Source organism: Diplotaxodon limnothrissa, linkage group LG17 (genome assembly GCF_057381915.1).
Source record: "Diplotaxodon limnothrissa isolate DT_005_m linkage group LG17, D_limnothrissa_male_GT1.1, whole genome shotgun sequence".
NCBI lineage: Eukaryota > Metazoa > Chordata > Actinopteri > Cichliformes > Cichlidae > Diplotaxodon > Diplotaxodon limnothrissa.
This window is the reverse complement of record NC_140612.1, coordinates 22,140,630-22,162,557: the sequence shown is the minus strand read 5'-3', so window position 1 is coordinate 22,162,557 and position 21,928 is coordinate 22,140,630. Positions and strand designations below refer to the sequence as shown.

The window sequence follows — 21,928 nt, the reverse complement described above, 5'->3', positions numbered from 1 at the left end:
CAACAGTTAGCAAATGCTTAGCTTTTTGTGAAACGCGATTATAAGTTGGTAAGTGCTACTCAAGCATAGACTGTATATAAAAGGTGGCTGTAACCACTCTGACATCATCCACTAGTTAACAAAGAAAGATGTGAGCATGCAAAACCCTTCATCCACCTTTTATTTACAGTCTTTGAGTCCTTACAAAGATTTAATTAACATGCAGGAAGCTTTAATAAGACTGTAAAAGTGTTAACGGCCTTATTAGATTACTTTTAATAAAGTCGTTGGCAGTTTCTATGTGTAGAGATCATTTCAGACGACTGCGAACTCTTTATTATAATTATTGTTGCAATTGTGTGCTAATCAAACAAAAAACAAAGCTTGTTAAGGGTTTAAAATAAACATTGTGAATAAGAATAGTAACAATAATACTTTTTTAAACCCTGTTTGTTAAGTTACAAGTTAGTGTATGAGTAATGTAAATACTCAAAGGTGTTAATTATGTTCTGAAGTAGTCTTTATCTTATTAACAGTCCATAAACATTATTTACATGTGTATACTTTTTTATTTCACATTAGTTTTATTATTATTTTTAACCATTATTATCCTTAAAATCCTTCATTGTTCACTCACACACGAGGCCAATTCCATCCCCTCAACCTACAGAGTATAACTGTTCACTTCTCATTTGATGATTTTTTTTACTTGATGATTTTTTAAAGCATTAACTGTTTGGTACAAGTCTGCCTATGCTTTCAATCTTTATGATTATCCAACTAAATCCTTTTATTCGGTGTGTAAATTTAAATGAATTCAGCTTGTATCTTTAGGAAATGTGAGTTGTAACAAAGTCTCGGCTTTCCTGCGCCGCATGCGGGCGGTAAAAATAATGATTAATTTGACGAGAGTTTATTAAATGAGGTGATTTTCATTTATAAGATGTCTCTTTTCCATAAAAGAGTTATGGTGCTGCTGACTTCTGTAGCATCTGTGGAGCTGCCATTCAGAAAGAAAGGAGAGATTTATTATATAACTTGAGCCACTCAGGGGTTTTGGGTCTTTTGTTTATTTGTATAAAGCTTCAGGCTCAGATTATGCTTGGGTTTAGTTAATTTGCAAATCAGTGTGTATTGCAATAGCCGTCTTTTTTTGTGTGATTTTGAAAGAATACAATGAAATCTAGCCTTGAATCTCCAGTTCAGATGTCCAATTAGGAAGTACAAGCTGCACTGGGTGTTAAAGACAATACTGTGGCTTAAGGTTAGGACCTGTGCAGACCTCTAACGCCACATGCCAGGTGTGCAGAGGACCAGTGTGACACATTCACCTAAAAGCTAGAAGTCCATCCAGAGCTTTAGCAGAAGCTGGCACAGTCACGTCCTCGGCCTTGGGATAAAAATCACCATCGCCTGTTTAGTCTCCATTTTTCCAATCGCAGATTTTCCAACTAGGGCAAACTTTGGCAAAGTCTCCAAACTGTGACAAATAAGCAGCACCCTTGACACAACAACTGCAAATTGGCAGGTGCTGTTACAGACCTCATCAGTTGCACAGTGACCCCAGCGGTGCCATAATGGGGACCTAGTCGCAGCTCTTTTGTGTCCCCCCCCCCCCCCCCCCCCCCTCCCTGCCTCACCCGGGTTTTTGGGGCGCCCTTGTCAGCATTGTCAGGCCTTGTGACAGGGCAGGATGACAGGAGTGTGATTGGGAAGAGAATTACATGGTATAAGACGAGCACAGAGTGTGTGTACCCCTGCGAGTCAGAGAGAAAGAGACAAAAAAAAGCGGTAATAACAGGCTGTGTTAAGGGGAAAAAAGAACGAGTGGCATTCACCCCCGTAGCCCCCTCATTAGAGCTGATCATGATAATCATGGCTGCTATTGATGTGCTGTGACCCTGACGTGGGGAAAACGCATGCTCCTCCCTCTGTCTGTCTATCTGTGAGTATGTGTGTGGTTTTTCTGTTTATGTTGCCACACTGTGAATATCAGTGTCTGTGTTGATTTATGTGGCCGAACAGCAGCGGTGTCTGTCTTTCTGAGTCGAAGGAGCGACGCTCCTCTCCGTCGGCGTTAGCATTAGGCTAGAATTAACCTCGCTCCGAGCAAGTTGTCTGCCACAGTGGGGCCGGTAAACACTACCAGTGCCCCTTTGCTTTTATCATGCACACAGGAAAAGGGGGGAAAGGGAAGCTTTAAACCATAACACAACAATATTACAGTGGACAATGGCAAAATACCTTCATTTCCATTTGAAAACAAGCTGTCTAGCCCCAGGCGGACCTAAATTGCCGCATCCGTTTGTTAATGTTCCTCAGTTTTGCAATTTAAAAGTAATTACTTCGAGTCCGAATGAGGGAATGAGGTCTGGTAAATAGAGTTTGGTTATTGTCTTGGCTCTATTGCACCCCACTGTCTTAGATAGAGAAAGATTGTGTGCACGTGATGTGTGTGTTCGTGTGTCTGTGTGAGTGTATTCCCTGTCACGTACGCGCCACATGTCACGAGGAAGAAGTAAGGCAGACCGGGGGCCCATTCGTTGATGGCCCTGTCACTGTCATATCCATTCTCATTACGGCGTGACATTCAGGTACGCGCCGGCACACATTTGTACACACACACACACACCCTTGCTCTCTGAATGTTAGGCCGTAATGAAAGTGGATATGAGCGGGACGGGTAATTCGCCGTCGAACCTCTAAAGACACACACGGAGAAAAGTGGGTCGCCTTCGTTGTGCTTTATTTGTGCTTTACATTATTCACTCCTTTTATAAAGACTCATTTAGCACTCAGGTTCCCCTCGTGCAGTTTTCCATCAACACTGATTTTTCTATTTCCTACCTTTTTTCTTTTTTCCTTTTCCCGCACGAAACTAGAGGGACACTTGTGTATTATCCTGCGCTTGCTGCATACGTGCACACACACCCCCTCCGACCCCCCGTCGGAAATGCAGAAGCGTTCAAGCGCATTTAGACGAGAGCTTAAGTAGAGCATGAGCGAAAACACAGCAGTGTCTGTTTAAACAGTGAACAAACACATCTGTCGACTGTAGTGAAGAGCAGAGACAGATACAGACTGACAGTGGGAAGAAAATAGGAGATTAGATTAATCAGGGGCTGATGTTGACACCGTATAAGGCTGGATGATCCCATGTTTTATTTTAACAGAAGGAGTCTGAGTTAGCCTAACTTATGAGTCTCGAGTATTTGTCACAAAATGCCAGATTCGTCTTTGTTTTCCAAATAGTCTCAATTTACTCTGAATTTAGTCACAGTTTACTATGTATATGCGTGTTCTAGAGTGTATATGCTCTGCCGGTGTTATAAGTACCATCTAAGTCTAATTTAAGCTGAATTGTTGATTCAGCTGTAGGATCAGTCTGGAGGCTTCAGTTTGTCGTGCTGTTCAGTCAAGCGTTGTTTTACACCGACAGGTGATGTGTGTGTCCACACTTGCTGACAGGAAACGCAATCCAGTCGCCCAGTTCTGATGTTATCAGCTCAATGAACGGCCAGTAGGTGCAATTCTTTGTCTAATAGCAACTCAGAAGATGGTTTTCAAACATTGTAGGCACTCCAGCTTGTGCAGGAGACCTCTAGTGGTAGTTTGAAGAAGTGCATGTAAGATTTCCAAAGGTAAATAAATGTCTTGGTGATCAAGGAAAAGGATACTCAAGAGCCCTTTTTGCATTATACGCACATTCATAGAGCACATTATTAAATGCAGTTTATCTTCCACACAGTAAATATGCATCGGGGGCAAATTGGGGTTCAGGGATCAAACTACCCAACTTCTCATCAGCAAACAACCGATTCTACCTCCTAACAAATAGCCATCCATATTTTTGGTGCCTGAAAACAAACCTAAAGACAACCACTAGGAAAGAAAAAGCAAGCCGGTTGATGTGTCAAGCTCACACTATGTTTTGTTGCGCTTAATCTGAAGGGTGGATCGAATGAGGTACAGCTACAAAAAGGAGGAGGAGCCTGGCAGCATGTGTGAGACTGGTAACGACTTGTAATGGCTTTTCAGTGAGCTGATAACATTCAAAACTAGAGGGAGAATTTTGCACCACTTTAAGGTTGAAAATGATTAAAAGGTTGGATTGATGTCTTCATCAATCCAACCTTCAAGATGTCTGTTTTCGACAGCTTTTATAAGCTTCTGGGAATCTCAAAATGGACACAAAGCAAACCTTTTCTGCATAATATGGATTCTTAATATATATATTATTACAAAGGCAGGGAATTAATTCATTATAGATTTAATTCACTGTAATGGAAATGTTTTACACTATTAAAATAAGAAAAAACAACGACAATTATTTCAACTGATGAAAAACTGAGACAGTCTATAAATAATAAAGTGCGAAGCTAAAGTGGAAGGAGAAGTTTAATCACATGCAACAATGAACAGTTAAACATGGCACGATTTAAAGAGGGAGTGCTTTTCCAAGTATTGCCTTTGACAGATTTTGACGGTTCCTTCTGAGCGAGTAGGCTGGGTTTTGGGGACAATGAGTTGAAACAACATGCACAAAGAGCTCAGACGTGACGCGCAGACTCCTATAGATATCGGGGGCTCCTGACTTCCTATTAGCAGGGTAAGTTAACATGGTTTGACATTTGAAGGCTATGCGAGAGGTAAATAAATGAGATGGAGAAGGCTCAGAGCGCATAAACTCTCTTGAAAGCTATGGGAGATTGATTTCCAAGGTAAACGGACCGGAGCTTATAAGTTCAGTTCGCGCGAGTGCATCTAAGCATTTTGGGAAAGATGGGAAGCGATGTGTAATGCTCTCTTCACGGTTGTCTCAGAGCGTTGGCTTCAGGGAGCGTAGTTGGCTTTATTAGCTCAGTGAACTCCTGGTTAAGTCGATCCAAGTCACAGACAAAAGTTTCACTTTTCCCCCCCTTTTTCTTAAGGTGGTATTTTCGGCTGATCGATATGCTGTAATTACATCATTTTAAAGTCGGATACCGTAATTACAGCAGGTGATCATTGCAGTGTAATTTTGAGACCACGGGCTGTCATGCCATCGGCCTACACAGACCCATCTGTCAGTCAGGAACTGTGGCGTGACACCTGGGCATCAAGCATATGCAGCGCAGGTGAAATTTCTGAGGCATATTTTAGAGGTTTTATCAAGCGCACTCAACCTGCTGCATGATGGCAGCACTGACATCTATATTTCAGTGAAAATGCTGTTACGATATCTGTCTGAGACGGGCATTTCTGTGTAGGAGATTTGTCAAAAGATTGCAAGAAACAGACAAAAATAGCATTTCAAAATAGAGTGTTTTCCCCCGTAGAAGCATCTTCTGGTAAAAAATTCTCCCATGAGACTCGGAGCGCTTTATTTTTTATTTTTCAAGATGTGAAAGTTGTGCAACATGGGAGACTTGACTGACTGGAGCTGAAAATCTGTCTCCTGAAAATAGCTGAAAATGGGAATCGATGCTTCACCTCCAGCACCGAGACACATTGCTGCTGTTGAATATGAACCCAGAGACCATTTGAGGCAAAACAGGAACGTTTCTTTTTATGACCACACATTAGTATTCATATGTTGGGTAACATTAGTTGCCTGTTATCAATAAAGTCAGTGTATTGTGAGGAGCCGACTGTCCGCAGGAGACTCATGAAATATCCCGTAAGCGAGATGAAGCCATTATGTCGCCCCCTGCTGTTTGTATTCAAAAGTGGGCAATTTAAAGCAAATCAGATGGTTTACAAATTTAGATTTACTCAACATGTGGTGTAATTACACCCAGCAGAAAGGGTTTTACAGACTCCCATCGTATCAGCAGATACCGATAAACACTGGCCTCGTCAAACACTCTGAAATGGACTTAAATCACAGAGGCGTGATGGGTTGTTGGAAACGGGATAATTCCTGAGAGAAGTGACCCTCATTGGTTGTTATAGGTGGCTATAGGTAGTAGTTGGTAATTTTAGAAGAAATGGCAGAAGACTCTGGGCTTTTATATTTTTAGTTTCTTTTTCTTTAACCTGTTAAAATTTTAATTCCAGATAATACATCCCGAAAATCTTTTTGGTTCTGTTGTCTGGAGCTGCAGTCTTGGGCTCCTTACTACCAGCAACGCATCATTTAAACACCACAGCCTGCCTGAGTATTGTTGTTGATCACATCCATCCTTTTATTCTGCTTCCAGCAGGCCAATGCACCAGGTGTCAAAGCTCAAATCATCTTACGATGTTGTTTGTGGGCATGACGATGAGTTCACTGTACTCAGATGGCCTCCACAGTCACCAGCGCTCAATCCAATAGAGCACCTTTGGACATGTGGTGGAACGGGAGAGTCCCATCACGGATGTGCAGCCGACACAACAACTGTGTGATGCTGTCGTGTCTATATGGACAAAAAAAAAACTAACAGTAATGTTGGATCGCAGGCTGCGATGTTTCCTTTGAATGTCCTTATAAGGGCAGTCTCGGCCAAACCGTCAGACTCCACTGTTTGTCACAGGGTTGTGTAAAAGGTGTCCTTGTCTAAAGTAGGGCTTTAATCTAAAGGCTCTGGTGAAAGAAGGAAAGACTGACGTCATGGGTCAAGTGCAGGTTAACCTGTCACCATCTTTTGTTGCCTATTAATCTTTTGTGGCACTGTGAAGCTCACGAGATGCAGATTTCAGTGGAATATGATGGCAACTACCAGAATAGAAAGGAAATGCAGCTGCAGTAAAAACTATGAAATTACTTGCAAATGGGGACGAGTTATTTTTCATTGTTGCAGAGGGATGAATATGATAGAACATGAAAGACACGTGTAGCTAAAAATGAGATGTATGCATCTCTACTGAAATTGCAGTTAATGATTTTAACAGCTATGGGAGAAAAAGAGACGAGTGTAAGGAGATTATCACACCAGACTATGACAAAGATTTAATAGTCCTTTTATACTTGCCATATTTAGTTAGCGAGGGTTTGGAAAGTTATTTTTTTCTTCACAGGTTAATTACCAAAACTGTAAAATACACAATGTGTGAGTATTTTTATTTTTAGTTACATACACAAGTTACAAGTCCAAATTCTTTGGGAATCCAAGCACGTCAACTACTTGTTTAAATTTATGGAAGCATCTGAAAATATGCCCATCGTGCCACAGCATCAACTATGCTATATGAAAAATTAAGTGTATCCAGTGCTTTTAATAGTAATTTTTGGATGTTGAATATAAAAAAATGACACTTCACACAAACCTCTGCGCAAACAGTTCGACACTGGAATTGTGGATTTATCCCAAAAGCTATGACGTATTTTCAAAACCTGTAGTTTCGCCCACTTTTCTCCAGACTCTCACCTTTATGTTCTGTTTTTATTTTAAGATGAAGTTGAATCATATACCTCTAGCTGCCCAGAAACAGTGAAAGTTAGTCATAATTGCCCAAATTGCCATGGCTTCTGTTTAAAAATATATTTATAATAGACTTATAATCACACCATGCAAAGTTTAAACTTTAGATATGTAGTCCATGTAGTCCAATTCAAAAGATGGCTGCTGCAGAACAATTTCCAGAGAGTCATCAGTGGAGATTGATAATCTGCATTTTTAGTGCTGAGCTTTTAACTTCGTTATCTGGCAGAGAAATGTATCACAGAGAGAGACCAAACTGGAAAGGATGTTAGAGATGGATGGATGGATGAAAGTAGAGGAGCAGAGGATTAATATGGTGGAAATTAGGGTAGCTATGAAGAGTATGAAGAGTGGAAAGCTAGGTGGTCCTGATGAGATACCTGTGTAAACATGGAGATGTCCAAGAGAGAAAAGTCAGCTGAAGCAAGACAAAATTTGTGTGTGAATGAGAGGGAGACGGGTTGTCAATCTTCCAAAGTAATGGACAGTGCGAGAGGTCCAGGCTGGATGAAGTAGGTAGAAATGAGTGACAGGGGCGTGAAAAGGAAGATTTACAAGATGGTCGACTTGCTATGAGGTGTGTTTTGAAGATGGTGGAGCTCACAAAAAGACAGGAGGCCGAGCTGGAGATGCTAATATTTACATTGGGAGTAACCAAGATGGACAGGATTGGAAATGTGGACATCATCAGAGGGATATCTCAGGTTGAGAGGAGGGATAGTGGATGTACTGGTTGTTGAAGATGGAGCTGCCAGGCAGGAGGAAAAGACGAAGACCGCAGAGAAGGTGGATGTTGTGAATGAGGACATAGAAAGGGTTGGTGTGACAGAAGGGATTGTAGGAGCAGGGTGAGATGGAGGCAGATGGTCCACCATGGTGACCTCTAAAATGAGCAGAAAAAGAATATCCGGCATATCAGATATTAAATGTTCCTGCCTTTCCAGTGAAGTAACAGACTGTGTTATAGAAGAAAAGGTAATAGTCAATTGAATTCACGGGGCATGAGCAGGGAGCACGAGGTCCCATGTTCTGCCTGTTGCACTCTCTATCCATGCAGCTCCATCGCTGAAGCCAGAGTACTTCCAGAAGTGAGACCCCATCTGAGCATGTGGTTCACAAGGACCAGCTGGACAAAGTCCCAACGTAATCCTCCTGACACTGCCTGGAGTTCATCTGTCAAAACAGCTTCTGATATACATGGCTTTCTAGATGCTTGTTCATCTCAATCAAGGTTGATTAGCTCTTTAGTCAGAGAGTGTTTTTATATGAAAGTTCGAGCTGCTGCTAATCTGTGATGAATTTTTAAAAAATCCCCTTAAGGTAAAAGCAGGATAGTTTGTTTCTTTGAGCAAAACTAATAGATGGCATGAGCTGCCACTTTCTCTCCATGTATCCTCAGCATTTAGGGGCGAAGGTAACCAACGAGGCAATCACCTGAAAAACAGCTTCAAAGTGCAACAGCCGGCCTTTCGGGGATAACCGGCAGCATCAGGTGTAGATGCCTGTGGCCCTCAGCCTTCCTCCCAGAGCAGGACTCTCATTCCGGGCTGCATTTCCCCTCACTCACAAGGTGTCAACTGGAGTGATGAGATATTTAGCAGAGCGGGATAGGGAGCTCGGTTCTCAGGGGGAATCGACTCCAACGGCGAGGCCCCGACTAACCCTCGCCCTCCCAATACAATTCTCCCGTCGTCTCCTCTACTTTATCTGTCGGCGGTCAGAATGAAGAGGCAAAATGACCAGTGGAGAGACAGAGTAAATATGGCCGAGCCGCCGACAGACAGGAGACGAGCTCATTCAGCTGATAAGTCAGGCCCCGGCCTACAGAAGAAGGGCAGTAACACACGGAAACAGACACATACACATACAAGGAAGCAGATACACTGGATGTTCTATCTGACAAAGAAGGTCTGCTTTTAAATTACACAGAAACTCTAGTTTTTAATGTTGCTCAGGATGTGATGTGTATTCTGTCATTGGTCAGATTGTCGCATTTCACAGTAAGAGAAAACACAGAGCTTTAAAAAAAAAGCATGCATCTGTATTCTTCGATGTGTTTGTTATAAGAATGAAGCTGCTGAACCAATTAAAGTCATATCAAAATGATTCAATGCTGTGTCTCAATTTATACCGAGATTAAAGGCATAATATTTGGTGCAAAAGCCAACAGCCATCAGTTGTGATGATGTGATGTTGGTAAGAGATTAATTCGGCTTTGAAATTCATTTAATTTCCCATTAAAGTTTTAGGCTAGACTCTTTATTTTTGACAGTCATACTGTCAAAGTGTAGGCATACGCTTCTAAAGGTGTTAATGATTATTAATTGATTATTTTGGAGGATATTTAGGAAAAAAAAACAATGAATTTTTAGGCCTTGCGTGTAATTACAGTGGTGGATTCTCATATTAAACATGGCCATAGCTTTAAATAGTGACATCAGTGTATGTACAAATACTCCCTGTGAGACAAAAGCTCAGGCTTCTCACAGTTTTTTTTTCTACTCTTGGATCTCTATGATGTCACAGAGAGGATATCCCTTATTTGGACATCTCAGGCATGCAGCTCTGGCTGTGCGCACAGAAGCACTTTCCACTTCCTGTTTAGACCATCTGTTTGTAAGAGGGCAGCCAATCAGAAGAAAGTTGACTCAAAGGGATAAATGGCCCAAATGTATGAGTATCAACACAAAAATGGTGAGGCCTAAAAATCAAGTTTGGGCTGCTTGTTTGGGGTTGGCATGCCCTCAGCTTTTAGCATCTCACTCCTAGCATCGTGTTAGCATCAGAGACTGACAGATTTTCTTTTCAGGAATGCAAAATTGTGTCCAGAAAGGGTACAGATTATATGTTACTGTCGCATTCTTGTCCCTAAACTCAGTAAATTTAAAGTAAAGTGCATATTTTCACTCCCTAAATGTTGGGGATCGTTCTTCCTGTGCCCCGCACTAAATGATCTCAGACACCTGTTCAGCAAACACGCATGAAAAGGCCGGTTTGTCCGACAAACTCATTACTTTGGAACACCCGGTACTGCCAAATCTAAATAAATGCAAATGGAAATCACGGTGTTATTTTTACCAAAGTGGTCCTGACTGAAGTGTGAATGCTAAAAGCTAGTTTCACAGTACACGCTCTGATCCACAGTGAAGGAAGGAAGTGCAAACGCTCGCTCGCTTTCACTCTTGCACAAAATACCTGCACCGGCACACACAACCGTCATACAGCACATCTCCGCTCCAAAACGTGTGCAGCGCTATCTGCAAAGTAGGCAAATCCCTTCTCTCCCCCGCCGAGTGCGGAATCGAGCCTCAAACTAAATGTTTCAATCAAAAGGTTTTTATCCTCCTGTGGCAGATTGCCTTTGTTTTTGAACGGATTTGCCCCTAGTTAGGCTTTGATTGCGTTGTGTGAGTAATGGTGTGGTGTGATAGATTATGACTTGCCGTCTCAGCTTCGTTTCAGCCGGCACCGCAGCTTTTATCAGGAGCGTTGTGGGTTTTTGTCTCCTTCGTGTCATAGTTGTTAGCAAGCGTGTTGGACGTCTGATTTGTTACCCAGCTTCAGTGTGCGTACACAATCATCTCTCTTACACACACACATACACACACTGCCGCTGCTCTGAGGCGTAAGAATTCGAACAATTAGATGCCGTTCTAGTGACCGTTAAAATCTCTAAATCTTTCTCTTGCCCTCTCAACCTCTCTTCGTAGTCGCCCAAATCACTCTCTCTCTCTCTAGGTCTTTCCCCCCCTCTTTCACACATATTAACACACTCACACACAGACACACACAGATCAAGTCTCTCTTCATATGAGATGATGAAATAGTTGGAGAACTCGGGAAATCTGTTTCTGGTGACACCGTTTTGGACTCAGAGATAACTGAGCCCTTTTGGGGGAAAGAAGAAAGCCCACCGGCTTTAGACTCAAGTTTCCTGTGTGACTGTGTGTGCGTGTCCTGTGTCCCTGAGTGAGTGAGTGTGTGTGTGTGTGTGTGCGCAAGAGAGGACTTTTTAATTGAGAATATTTTCTTTCTTTGCTGAAGTTAAGTTTGTTAATACAAAGATGTTTGTGGATGATTTCAGGTGTGAATCATCACTGTAGACGTGGCTTATTGCCCATATTGTGTTCACTCAGTACAACAATTATTACAGGTGTGTTTGCAAGCAACAAAGTACCTGAACAATCCTTTGACTCCTTTTCTCTTTCTTCTCCCATTTCCTCTCCTGCCTGAACTCCTCTCCTCTCCTCTTTCCTCACTTCTCCATTTCTGTTTTTCTCTTCCTCCCTTCTCTCTCATCTTGGCTCCTCTCTCATTTCCTTCCATCCTTTCATGTTCTTTTTTGTCTCCTTTCCTCTCATCTTTGGGGGCTTGTGGCCTTTCTATACTTCCCTTTCATCTTCTATCACTTCTTTATTTTTTATCTCACTTCCTCACTCTCTTCTTCCCTTCTCCCTTTCTTCATCCTTCTCGTTTTCCCTTTCTTCCTCTCTTTCCCTCCCCTTCTTTACGCTCCTCCTCATCCTCCCATCTCCGCAGGGCTGCTCATCTCCCATCGTGGTGAAGTTTGCCGACACACAGAAGGACAAGGAGCAGCGGCGTCTGCAGCAGCAGCTGGCGCAGCAGATGCAGCAGCTCAACAGTGCGACCACCTGGGGGAGCCTGACGGGCCTGGGCGGCCTCACCCCGCAGTATCTGGCTGTAAGGAGCGCCGCCGAGCCGCCCACCTCCATCACCTCCTCCACAACCCCTTACTGCAGCCCCGTGGCCAACACAGCAGCAGTCAGTGCCCCCAAACAAGAACAATCTAACTCAAAAAAATCTATCCAACATAGGCCTGCCGTCTTCTCCTTCTTCATTTCTTCCTTTTGTTCTGTAATTCCTTTTTTAGAGCTGCCATTGTTCCTCTCCTTTATCTTACTCTTGGGAAAGTTGCGCAGTGAGGAAATGGGGTCTCTGAATTAAGGTTGCCAGAAGATGATCTTTCATGTTCGATATCTGAAAAATGTTCACGCCAGATAAAAATGCAGGGATTCACGTCCTGTTTCTGAATTTCTCATGAAGTGCTCATTGCGATGGTGTTCACAGATCTGCATTCAGTATTAAATTGGAGGTGGAAAGCCAGAAAGTAGAAAAATCAATAGTTTAAAACAATTTAGTTGTTGAATTTTTGACAAATAATAGAAACATAATTAATGAAATCATAATTATATTTCATCAGGAATATTATTTAATTCATGTATAACTAAGTCAAGGGATTCTAAAACAACTGTTTTATGATCAGTTTATTGTTTGTGTAGGTTACGGCTGAAAAGTTACATTTTATCCTAAAGATTTCATTTTTGAGCCCGTTCTGGTCCTCAGGTCATCAAATATTACATTTAATTTAAAGGTGATACTCGTGTGACGCACTCGTCAAACCGCAATATTTTCACAATCCTAAGTGAACAGCTAGACCAGGGGTCAGCAACCTCTCACACCCAAAGAGCCATTTGGACGCGATTTCCACGCAAAAGAAAACACTGGGAGCCGCAAATACTTTTTGACATCTAAAATGAAGATAACACTGTAATATTGTTTTTTTACCTTTATGCTTTGTGTGAACAACTAAGGCGTGTTGCTTAAATCCATGAAGTGCTACAGAGAAAATTACATTTTTTTTTATGTAATTAACACATTTTGAACTCTTAAAGACATATGCTAAAAAATTTTAAAAAATTGATATTTGCAATATTCTGCCTAAATATGTACTTTACCTGGTTAATGTGTGTGGCGGGGCGTGGTCTGCAGCGCCGCTGCAGGGGAGGCGGACGCACCTGAGCGGCAATCGCGCCTCGCCGCCTCAACGTCTGTGCTGTTGTGTTGGTATATGTCGGGCTGTGCGCTTTAACACCGGCTGCATGCGTACAGCAACCGTGTGTGAAAAGTGGTCAATAAAGAGATGCTGAAAAGCGTGTTCATGGAAACATCGTCGGGTCTGCCGTGATATGTTTACAATGGGACTTCTGCTCCTGAACCTCTGCGCACAGCGTCTGCAAATCGGGGCTGTACGAAGTCACTTTCATCTTTACGCAGGACTGTAAGCTGTCATCTGTGAGGCGTGAGCGGTGTTTGCTTTTAACATAGTCCACGGTGGAGCTGCTGACATAATGTGGATCCGAAGATCCAGAATTGTCTTACCTGGGGTTGAAAGTCTCGATAAATGCACGGCGTTTTGGCGGGTATATCGGCTTCCACAAGTGTGACGCTTATTTTGAGCGATCAAAAAAATAATAGAATAGAATTTTATATTTATATTTCAATATCACAATAATCTTCCAATTTAGAACTACAAGTTAAAAAAGAACTAACATAAATAAAAAATAAAATCAGCTAATTACTTAAAAAAAAAAAAGTATTTTCCCAAACCACATGGAGCCGCACTAAAAGGACTAAAGAGCTGCAGGTTGCCGACCCCTGAGCTAGACGAAGCAAAAGTAAACAACTGCTAGCATCAGGGCTTCAAAATAGCCATCTAAATAATGTCCTTAGCTTACTTACCTTAGCCATTAATGTAGTAATCTACAAATTAATAATTAACCAGCTAGTAAAATAATAATAATAATAATTAGCATTTCACTATTTCTTAATGGTAAATAATTTTTACATCCTTTATTGATGTATTTTATTTTTTTAGTTAACTAAAAAATTACAAATTAAATGCAATAGCAATGTAGCCTCAAAACTATATTAAGCAATTTTAGGCAAATGTGCGCTAATATTTATGATTATGCTATGCACTGTATAACATAACATTCTAGCGGTTGACTGATCACACACTGTCTGATCTGAAGAATCAAGAATCAAACTTACTATTCCAGTGAAGTGGCATACATCAACTATAAGCACAAAAATAGCCTAGCTAACGTATGCCCTGGAAATGCTGCGTAAATGTATAACGTGACTACCTAACCAACAAATCTTTAAAAGCTTCACATGTGCCAGATTATTACTTGAAAACTGAAAAATATTTTCCACCTGTCCTTTAGCTGTTCTTTTACAACTATGTAACCGTATCAGTAATTCCATCCGCCGTTTGCTCTTCCTGTCATACGGAAAGCAACTAGCGAACGCTCCGGACATGCTTGGTTATCTTTGTAGCTGATAGCATCTCTTCCTCTTGTGCCGTCATACCCTGTTTGTACTTTACAGTGTGTTTTTGCTTTAGGTAGCAAAGAAGAACTATTGTTTCCACCTTCAGTGGGAACAGTTTTCTTTGATATTTTACAAAGTATTGTGCTTTGAGGTCTGTCCTGTTGTAGCTCCTTTTTAAATGCTAAATCATCATCAGAGGCTGACACCCTTCTCTCGCTCTTTTATGTAAATGCATGACATCTCTGTGCCGCTGATATCGAAACATATTACAGTATTATGTGGAAAAGTATGTTACTAGGGTGTGAAGACTAACGAACACATTATTTAATTGTTTTGCCGACAGATGTGTTGAAGCTATATCCAGCGTGTAGATCATGTCTGTAGATAATCTGGCAAGTTGGGTAACGCGTATGTATTAAAATGATTCAAAATAAAGTTGAGGGTGACGCAAATTATGGGATTTTCCAGAAGATAAACCAAAAAGTGAATGAATGGAGTGTTGGAGATAATCCTGAACAGATTTTTGCAACTTTTTGTGGATCTTGTTCTCCAAAATTTGTTAGCATAAACTATAAATTAGAGGTTTTCTGCTAATGATAATAATTATCCGTTTTCTATTTTCAAAAATAGTAGTCATTACTTTTAACTCCAAAAAGTATGAATCAAAAATGGTTAGTAGATAATTTCATGGATACAGAGGCGCTTGCCTGATGTCCTCTTTGAAAATTTATAATGTCTAAATTTTGTGGATTTAAACGGGTGTAAAAATAAAACTGGAGGTTGGCGTGGAGCGTACTGGAATCGTCTGATGTCCAATTTAAAAACTGCTGCAGCAGAAGCTCAGCTGCTCAGCGTCTAAAATTGTTTAGACGCTTTTGATTTTTTGATTGGGAAGTTTCTCGTTTTATACTAGGGTTCAGAGACCCCTTTCTCCTCTTCTCCTTCCTCAATAGCTTTGGGGAGCTAACCCTTGACTCGTTGCTCTTTAGTTTCTAATTTAACAACCTAAACCGCCGTTAAAATACACTTCTTAAATGTCGGGGATTTGATTCCCATTTTGTTTGATCCTAGCTGCAATTTGCACCTCTCCTTTGAGCGAGGGTAAAACAGAGCTCAGACAAACATCTCTCCCTTACTGTATATCGATTTATTTGGAGCTAAAGGTGGGGCGTTGAGATAAAAAATTGTTTTGCGAATTGAGTTCCCAGATTTTTCTGCGCTTTCAATCCCCTTTTCTCAGTCCTTTCAAAAGATTAAGCTCTATTCTGGGAAGGAAAAGAAAATATCACACAATAGAAACAAGATGTTAATTTGCTGTTAATTCAAGTTTTTTGAGTTTTTGACAGCATCAGTATTCCACTTTTGTTTTGGAATCTAATTAGTCGGCTAGATTAGAGCTTTCATGCTCAACTTGTCTGAGAGAATCACGGTGGAACACAAACAGTGTTTCCTTAGAGGAGAGATCAAACTATATTAGCAGCTCATTTACTCATCGAGCACTGATGCAAAAACCACACTGCTAAACCGCTCATTACAAGTTTAGTTCTCACTGTTGCATAGTATAGACATGTATTCAGCTGTCGGTATCCACTGGCTCACTTTCTTCTCCTCTTTTCCCTTCTCCCCCTCGCCTCTCTTTCTTTCTCCAGTTGCTTCAGCAAGCAGCCTCCTCTGGTAACCTAGGAGCCTTCAGCGGGATCCAGCAGATGGCCGGTGAGTCAAAAATCAGTCGATAGACTCACAGATCTACCACGGCAGTGGACTCTTTGTTGCGCCTCTCTGTTTTTTTTTTCCCACAGACTTCTAAAACAGGACCAAAGAGCATAACAGATGAACTCGCGTGGTGGAGTTAAGAGAGATCTTTGCCCTGAAGATTTATTAACTGTTGCTAAGATTTGTCTTGATCTTTTAATGAGGCCAGACATGAGTTGTGCCCTGGGCGTGTAACAGTAGCACTGAGGCTTTGTCGGGGATGGATGAATCACAGAACGGAGGAAAGAGAAAGAAAAAGGAGCACAGAAAATGGTTAAAAGTGGGCACCTTTGGTGGATTTGTTGCACTGCAGGCTGGCGCCATCTACTGCTCTCTTCCTGTGGAGGGCCTCTGATCTATCATCTTCACTTCCATACTTTCTTTCATGAGTATCTGCAGGTTCAAAGCAAAGTTAAGCCTTTTGTTCACTCTAAAGGAATTGAGCTTAGGGAAGACACTACAAGGGAGCAGGCTGAAATTTTTTACCTAGTAGATGTCGCTGCAAAACTTGGCTTCGTTTTGGAAAAATATTTTATGTATTACACATTTTCTGGTTTAAATATGAAAATGATTCATTATCTAAATATGTGCCAGCTTACATACTTTTCCAGAACAGAAATTTAAAGACTAGATAAAGCCAGGTTAAAAATGTACTCTTTAATTTAGTTACTGTCCAAAGGCTTTTTTTTCCTCCCAGCAGCAAGAAAAAAATACATTTTGGGAATAAAATCTTGTATAAATGAGGCTCCGAATCACATTTGAGTAAGAATTTCCATAAAAATATGCAGCATATAATCAGAAAGTTTCATTGATGTAAGTGCTAGTGGATTTAATGTAAATTTGCATGATATATATTACAAATTATTGGCGACCTAGAGGATTTTTACAAGCCTGTATCACCATGAAACTTTCACAGCTGGTTACTTACATGTAGACAATTATTTCTGCGTCTGAACTTTACTGAAAAATTATTTTTAAATGTATAAATTAAATATTACATGCCTACATATGTGCTGAATTGCATACTTTTCTTGAATAGAAATTCAAATATTGAATAGTTCACCAAAAGTCAAATATTTTAACAGAAGTGATTCTGTCAAAAAAGATTTTTTATCACTTCATAAAACAAAAAACACTCAGTCAGAGAAGGTCAATCTTTTTAATCATTCTTAGCAATAAAACCTCAGTAATACTTGGCTGTGAATGTTGGATCCTAGTATTTATGGGGAGAAATGTAAACCTATATTATTAACTTACATTAACACAAATATTTTCCATGTTGCAACCGGTCTGACATTTGTATGTTTATGTTTTTATGCAAATCAGGCATTTACCCATATAAATATGTGCCTGTTTGCATTTTTTTTCTCAAAACAGAAATTTGAACAGTGCATGAAGTGGAAATACCTTGAACGGCAAATGTCTTTTACTCCCAGCAGACAGAAAAAAGTACATTTTTGGCATGTTTTTGAGTAAAGTGCTCTATAAATGAGGCCCTGAATGACCTATAAGCAGCATAGCATAATTAAACTTCCTCAATAGTTTCCTTACATTAACACAAATATTTTCCATGTTGCAAGCATTCTGAAATTTTATGTTTAAATCTGCAAATTAGGCAATTATCTACCTAAATATGCGCGAATTTCTCCAGACCAGAAAACCGAACTTCAGATAAAACCTGGAAATCTGCTAGAAATAATCAAACATTTTGATTTTATTGGATGCTCTAAACATCAGAGATGTTAGGTAGATGTTAGGCTTAAAGTATGTAAAACTATAATTTTTAATATTTTAGTGTTATTATTTTTAGTATTTACAGGGAGAAATTTTCATTATCGGGAAACTTCCCCAGGTGCTGACTTACATTTGGACAGTTACATGCACATGAGGCATTATCTCATTAAATATGCACTAATCTGCATAATCCTTCAATAGACAAAGCGTAGTCAAATAACAGCCAGTGAAGGTTTTCCAACACGTGAAGACAGGAAATGAAGCGGTATGGGACAGTAATTCTCCTAAGTGAAGCTGCAGCAATAAAAAATGCATATTGTATTAACCCAGTTCTGTATTAATCTAAGCCTTGAGCTCGCCAAGAAGCTCTGCTATTAAATGTTGAACAAGATAAAATCTCTGTATTTAAGAAATATAATTTTTAGGGCTTTAAAATTTGGGTTATTTAAGACTTTCAGGCACTCGTGGATACTCATCATCTCAACTTTCTTCTCTCTTTCCATTAAACTCGTCTCCTCTTTCTTGCTTTTTTATTTTAAGCCTCCTTTTTGCAGATTCTCCCCCACCTCCCACCCTCCTCACTCACAGTTTCTTCATCTCCCCTTTACGCCTCCCTCCAGCCTTCGCACTCCGACTGTTCTGCCCTCCTTTGGTTCGCTTTCTTCGCGAGGTGTCAGCTTTTAATTGTATGTTGTTTAGCGCGCATAAAGAAACTGCCAAAGGATCCGAGCGTGATAAGACTTTTTTAAAGTGGCGAGCCCCGTCTTGTCTCCTCTCGTGTTCTGTCACGTTCCCCTGAGTTGCAGTGTCTCGCAGTTTCCCCGCAGCTGTTTAAATTTTTCTGCCGTTGGGCTCAAACATACATTTTCCTTTCGAATATACACTCACGCTGACAAACAGGCTTTAGGATTTGGAGCGGCGAGTGAGTAACGGTGTCTGAATCTGGAGATCTGTTGGTCCTCCATCTGCGATGCGGAGCGCGAGAAGGGAGAGGGAGCGAGTATTAGTGATTGGCAGGAGATGTGAGACAGCTGAATGACATCTGGTCCCAGTCTTTAACACGAGGAGCTGCAGAGCTGAGAGGCTTCAATTACACCAATGAGCATTCAATTAGATGCAGCCAACGGCAGCCTGGTGCAGGCCGGCGCTGCCATACAAGCTGCAGGGAGCGCACACGCACACACGTGCATCCCTGCACACATATGTACTCACACACTCGCGAACCATCTGGCCGGCCCTGAAACCCCGGCCCCAATGTGGAAAATAGAATGAATTTGTCTCATACGATCTCTCTTTCTTTGTCTCCGCTTTATTCCTCTCTAGCCCAGTTATTTTTTATCTCTTGGCCTGCTCCTTTTCTCTCATAACTGGCTTGAAAATAAATGCTGGTTCAATGAGGGTGACTGTCTTCGACAAATGCAAGTAAGAATGGGTGTAGAAAAGAAGAAAAAAGGCAGAAAAGAGGTTGCAATGAGTGCAAAAGATAGAGACAAAAGGGAGCTGCTGGAATTGTCTTTGTCATCGACTGAGGGAGAGAAAAGAAAGGCTGGAAAAATGGACCAGGAAAAGGGTTGGTGGGAAATGAGGTACTGAAAAGCTAAAAATGTAGACGAGGGAGGAAAAGGCCAGTACGAAAATTGGGAAGTAGGGAAAAGGAAGATAAGAAATGGGCAAGTAGGGAAAGATAGATGAAGGGGTCAGGATATAGGAAAGAAGGGAGAGCAATGAAGCAGAGAAGGGAAAGGAAAATGTAAAGCAAGAATAGGGAGGAAATTAAAAAGCAAGGAAAGTAGGAAATGAAAGCGAGGAAAAGAAGAGGGAATAAAAGGAAAAAATGTGGAAAAGATGAGGAAACGAAAGAATAAGAAAATGAAAGTTAAAGAAGCAGAAACATACATAAGAACCAAAGTAGAGAAGAAGAAAGTAAATCAAGGGCAGAAAAAGGAAAATGACAATGATGGAAAGATGAGGAAAGAAAAAAGTGGAAAGGAAAGGAGGAAACAAACGAAGGTGGGGGGAAAAAGCGCAGCGAAGGTAAAAGTGAAGTGATTCTCTACAATGACCATTTATTAGCATTGTAAACACACTCGAGCGTGTTTGTGGATCTCTGCCTCACACATAGAGAAGGAGGAGGTCTGCAAAATAAAAACATGCTTTCGATTATAATAAAGAGGTATGAATGAGAGCTCTTGTAAACAGCCTTCCCTCTGTGTTACCTGCTCCGTGGAGTCAGAAATGAGATCTAGCAGCAGCGCTGAAACCACATATCTCCTCGCTCATGTGGCGCATTGTCTGCCTTATCTGGAAAAACAACACTGTTTGAATTAGGCTGGAGCGTGCGTTTCATGGGATGCGATAGAAAGAGCGGCGGCGGTTTTTATCCCCACCTTTGCGCAGAAGTAGAAATCCATTTCGGGTTGTGATGTACGACGGAAAATTGGAGAAAATCGCTTTGCAAACGAGATTGGTTTTGGCTTCGGTGTAAGTAAGCGCAGATGAGTGGGGGAAAAACTCAGATGCGTGCAGAGGCACACTCGCGCGCTTGGTGTCTTTAGCTTTGTTTACACACACACAACACACACACTTCCTGCTGCAGCACCTCGATATCTGTCGTCATTGGCTGCGTTCAATTTGACTGTCTGGGTGAAGGATATCTTTGTAGAACCTCTAAGCATTCACCACGGTGTCAAACAAGATGGATTTTCTTCATGGTGTCTTGTTCGTGTGTGTCTTATTTGTATCCGTGTGCAAGAGTGTGTGTGTGTGCGTGTAATCTCATGGTACGGTATATACACGCAAACTGTATATACGACGCATACACCTCACATTGACAGTGTCCACCCTTTTAACACGAGGCAGAGGAAGCATCTCTGTGGTAAGACCTTTACTTTCTGCTCTGATGACTGTTTGCTTTCGGAGGTTTTGTACTCACACACACTCACACTAACACACACACACGCGCGTATTTGTGGAGTGAGGTGAAAGGTTGAGTTGTGCTCACAGACAGTGTTTTATAGCCTCTGCTTCGCCATCATTTAGGCGTTGGCACATAGGCATTAATTATGCTTAAGTACAGGCCGTATGCTTAATGCCAGAAAGAAGATTAACAATGAGGAGAGTTCAGCCTTCAGGGGTCCCTGAAATAGAGGGTGACTGCTGAAAGGGAGAGGGCTTTAATATTTAGTTTAAAGGGGAAGGCTTCAATCATTTGGCATCACATAGGGGCCAGCCGTAGACTGCATAATGTCCAGGTACTCTAAACGGTCATTGTTTGTAATAGCCAGCAGGGAGTGACTCATCTAGTAAAGTCTAATGGAAACTTACTTCTCATTCGATTTATGATCTCAGTAAATACTTTCCGCTGGAATTTATGGCCTCAATCAGTAGTTTTAACGCCACAGTCACATTAGGGAAAATAGGGGTTGCATGACCAAAATTATTGGGACAGTATGTCATGAACTTGAAGTTTTATTGCCTCTGAAATGGTGCCTTCAAAGAAGCAGACCAAGCCTTGGCAGCACTCGCAGCCAGGTGCCATCCTCCAAGCGACTTTGGTGCATCAGGACGGCGATAAAGCAGAAACAAGACGGACTCTGTCTGCTTTGAATTAGGTCGAGTTGACAATTAAAATTGCAATCTTGCCACTTGCATTCAGAGAAAGTCACATTAACTACTGAACCTTGGAGAAACAGAAATGGTTCCAGATATAGTGACGTAGTTGCTCAAGGACGGTGATTCAACTGCGCGATGACGTAGGCGCTCAGTAACCTTACCTTAAGAGTCCACTACTGCAAAAAATATATATATATTGCAGGCAAGTTGCACAGACTGACTCAGATTGATTGCAACATGTTGACGATCGGCTATATTAGATGACAGTTATTTCCACACCTTTAAAGTGAATGCAGTCAGTTCAATCAGACCATGATCATTTGGAGACCAGT

The 21,928-nt window shown here is 41.2% G+C and overlaps 1 protein-coding gene across 13 annotated transcripts in view; it reads left to right on the top strand.

Moving 5' to 3' along the window:
• celf2 (cugbp, Elav-like family member 2) overlaps nucleotides 1-21,928 on the top strand; it is a 239,346-nt gene that overhangs the window by 202,238 nt on the left and 15,180 nt on the right. For 7 of the 13 annotated variants that reach the window (XM_085375374.1, XM_085375370.1, XM_085375367.1 and 4 more), the window contains 2 exons: nucleotides 11,904-12,065; nucleotides 16,148-16,211. In XM_085375374.1, coding sequence (XP_085231500.1) covers nucleotides 11,904-12,065; nucleotides 16,148-16,211 — 226 coding nt within the window. Of the gene's footprint in view, nucleotides 1-11,903; nucleotides 12,147-16,147; nucleotides 16,212-21,928 lie in introns of all 13 variants that reach the window. The other 6 variants (XM_085375363.1, XM_085375361.1, XM_085375365.1 and 3 more) reach the window with 1 other exon arrangement.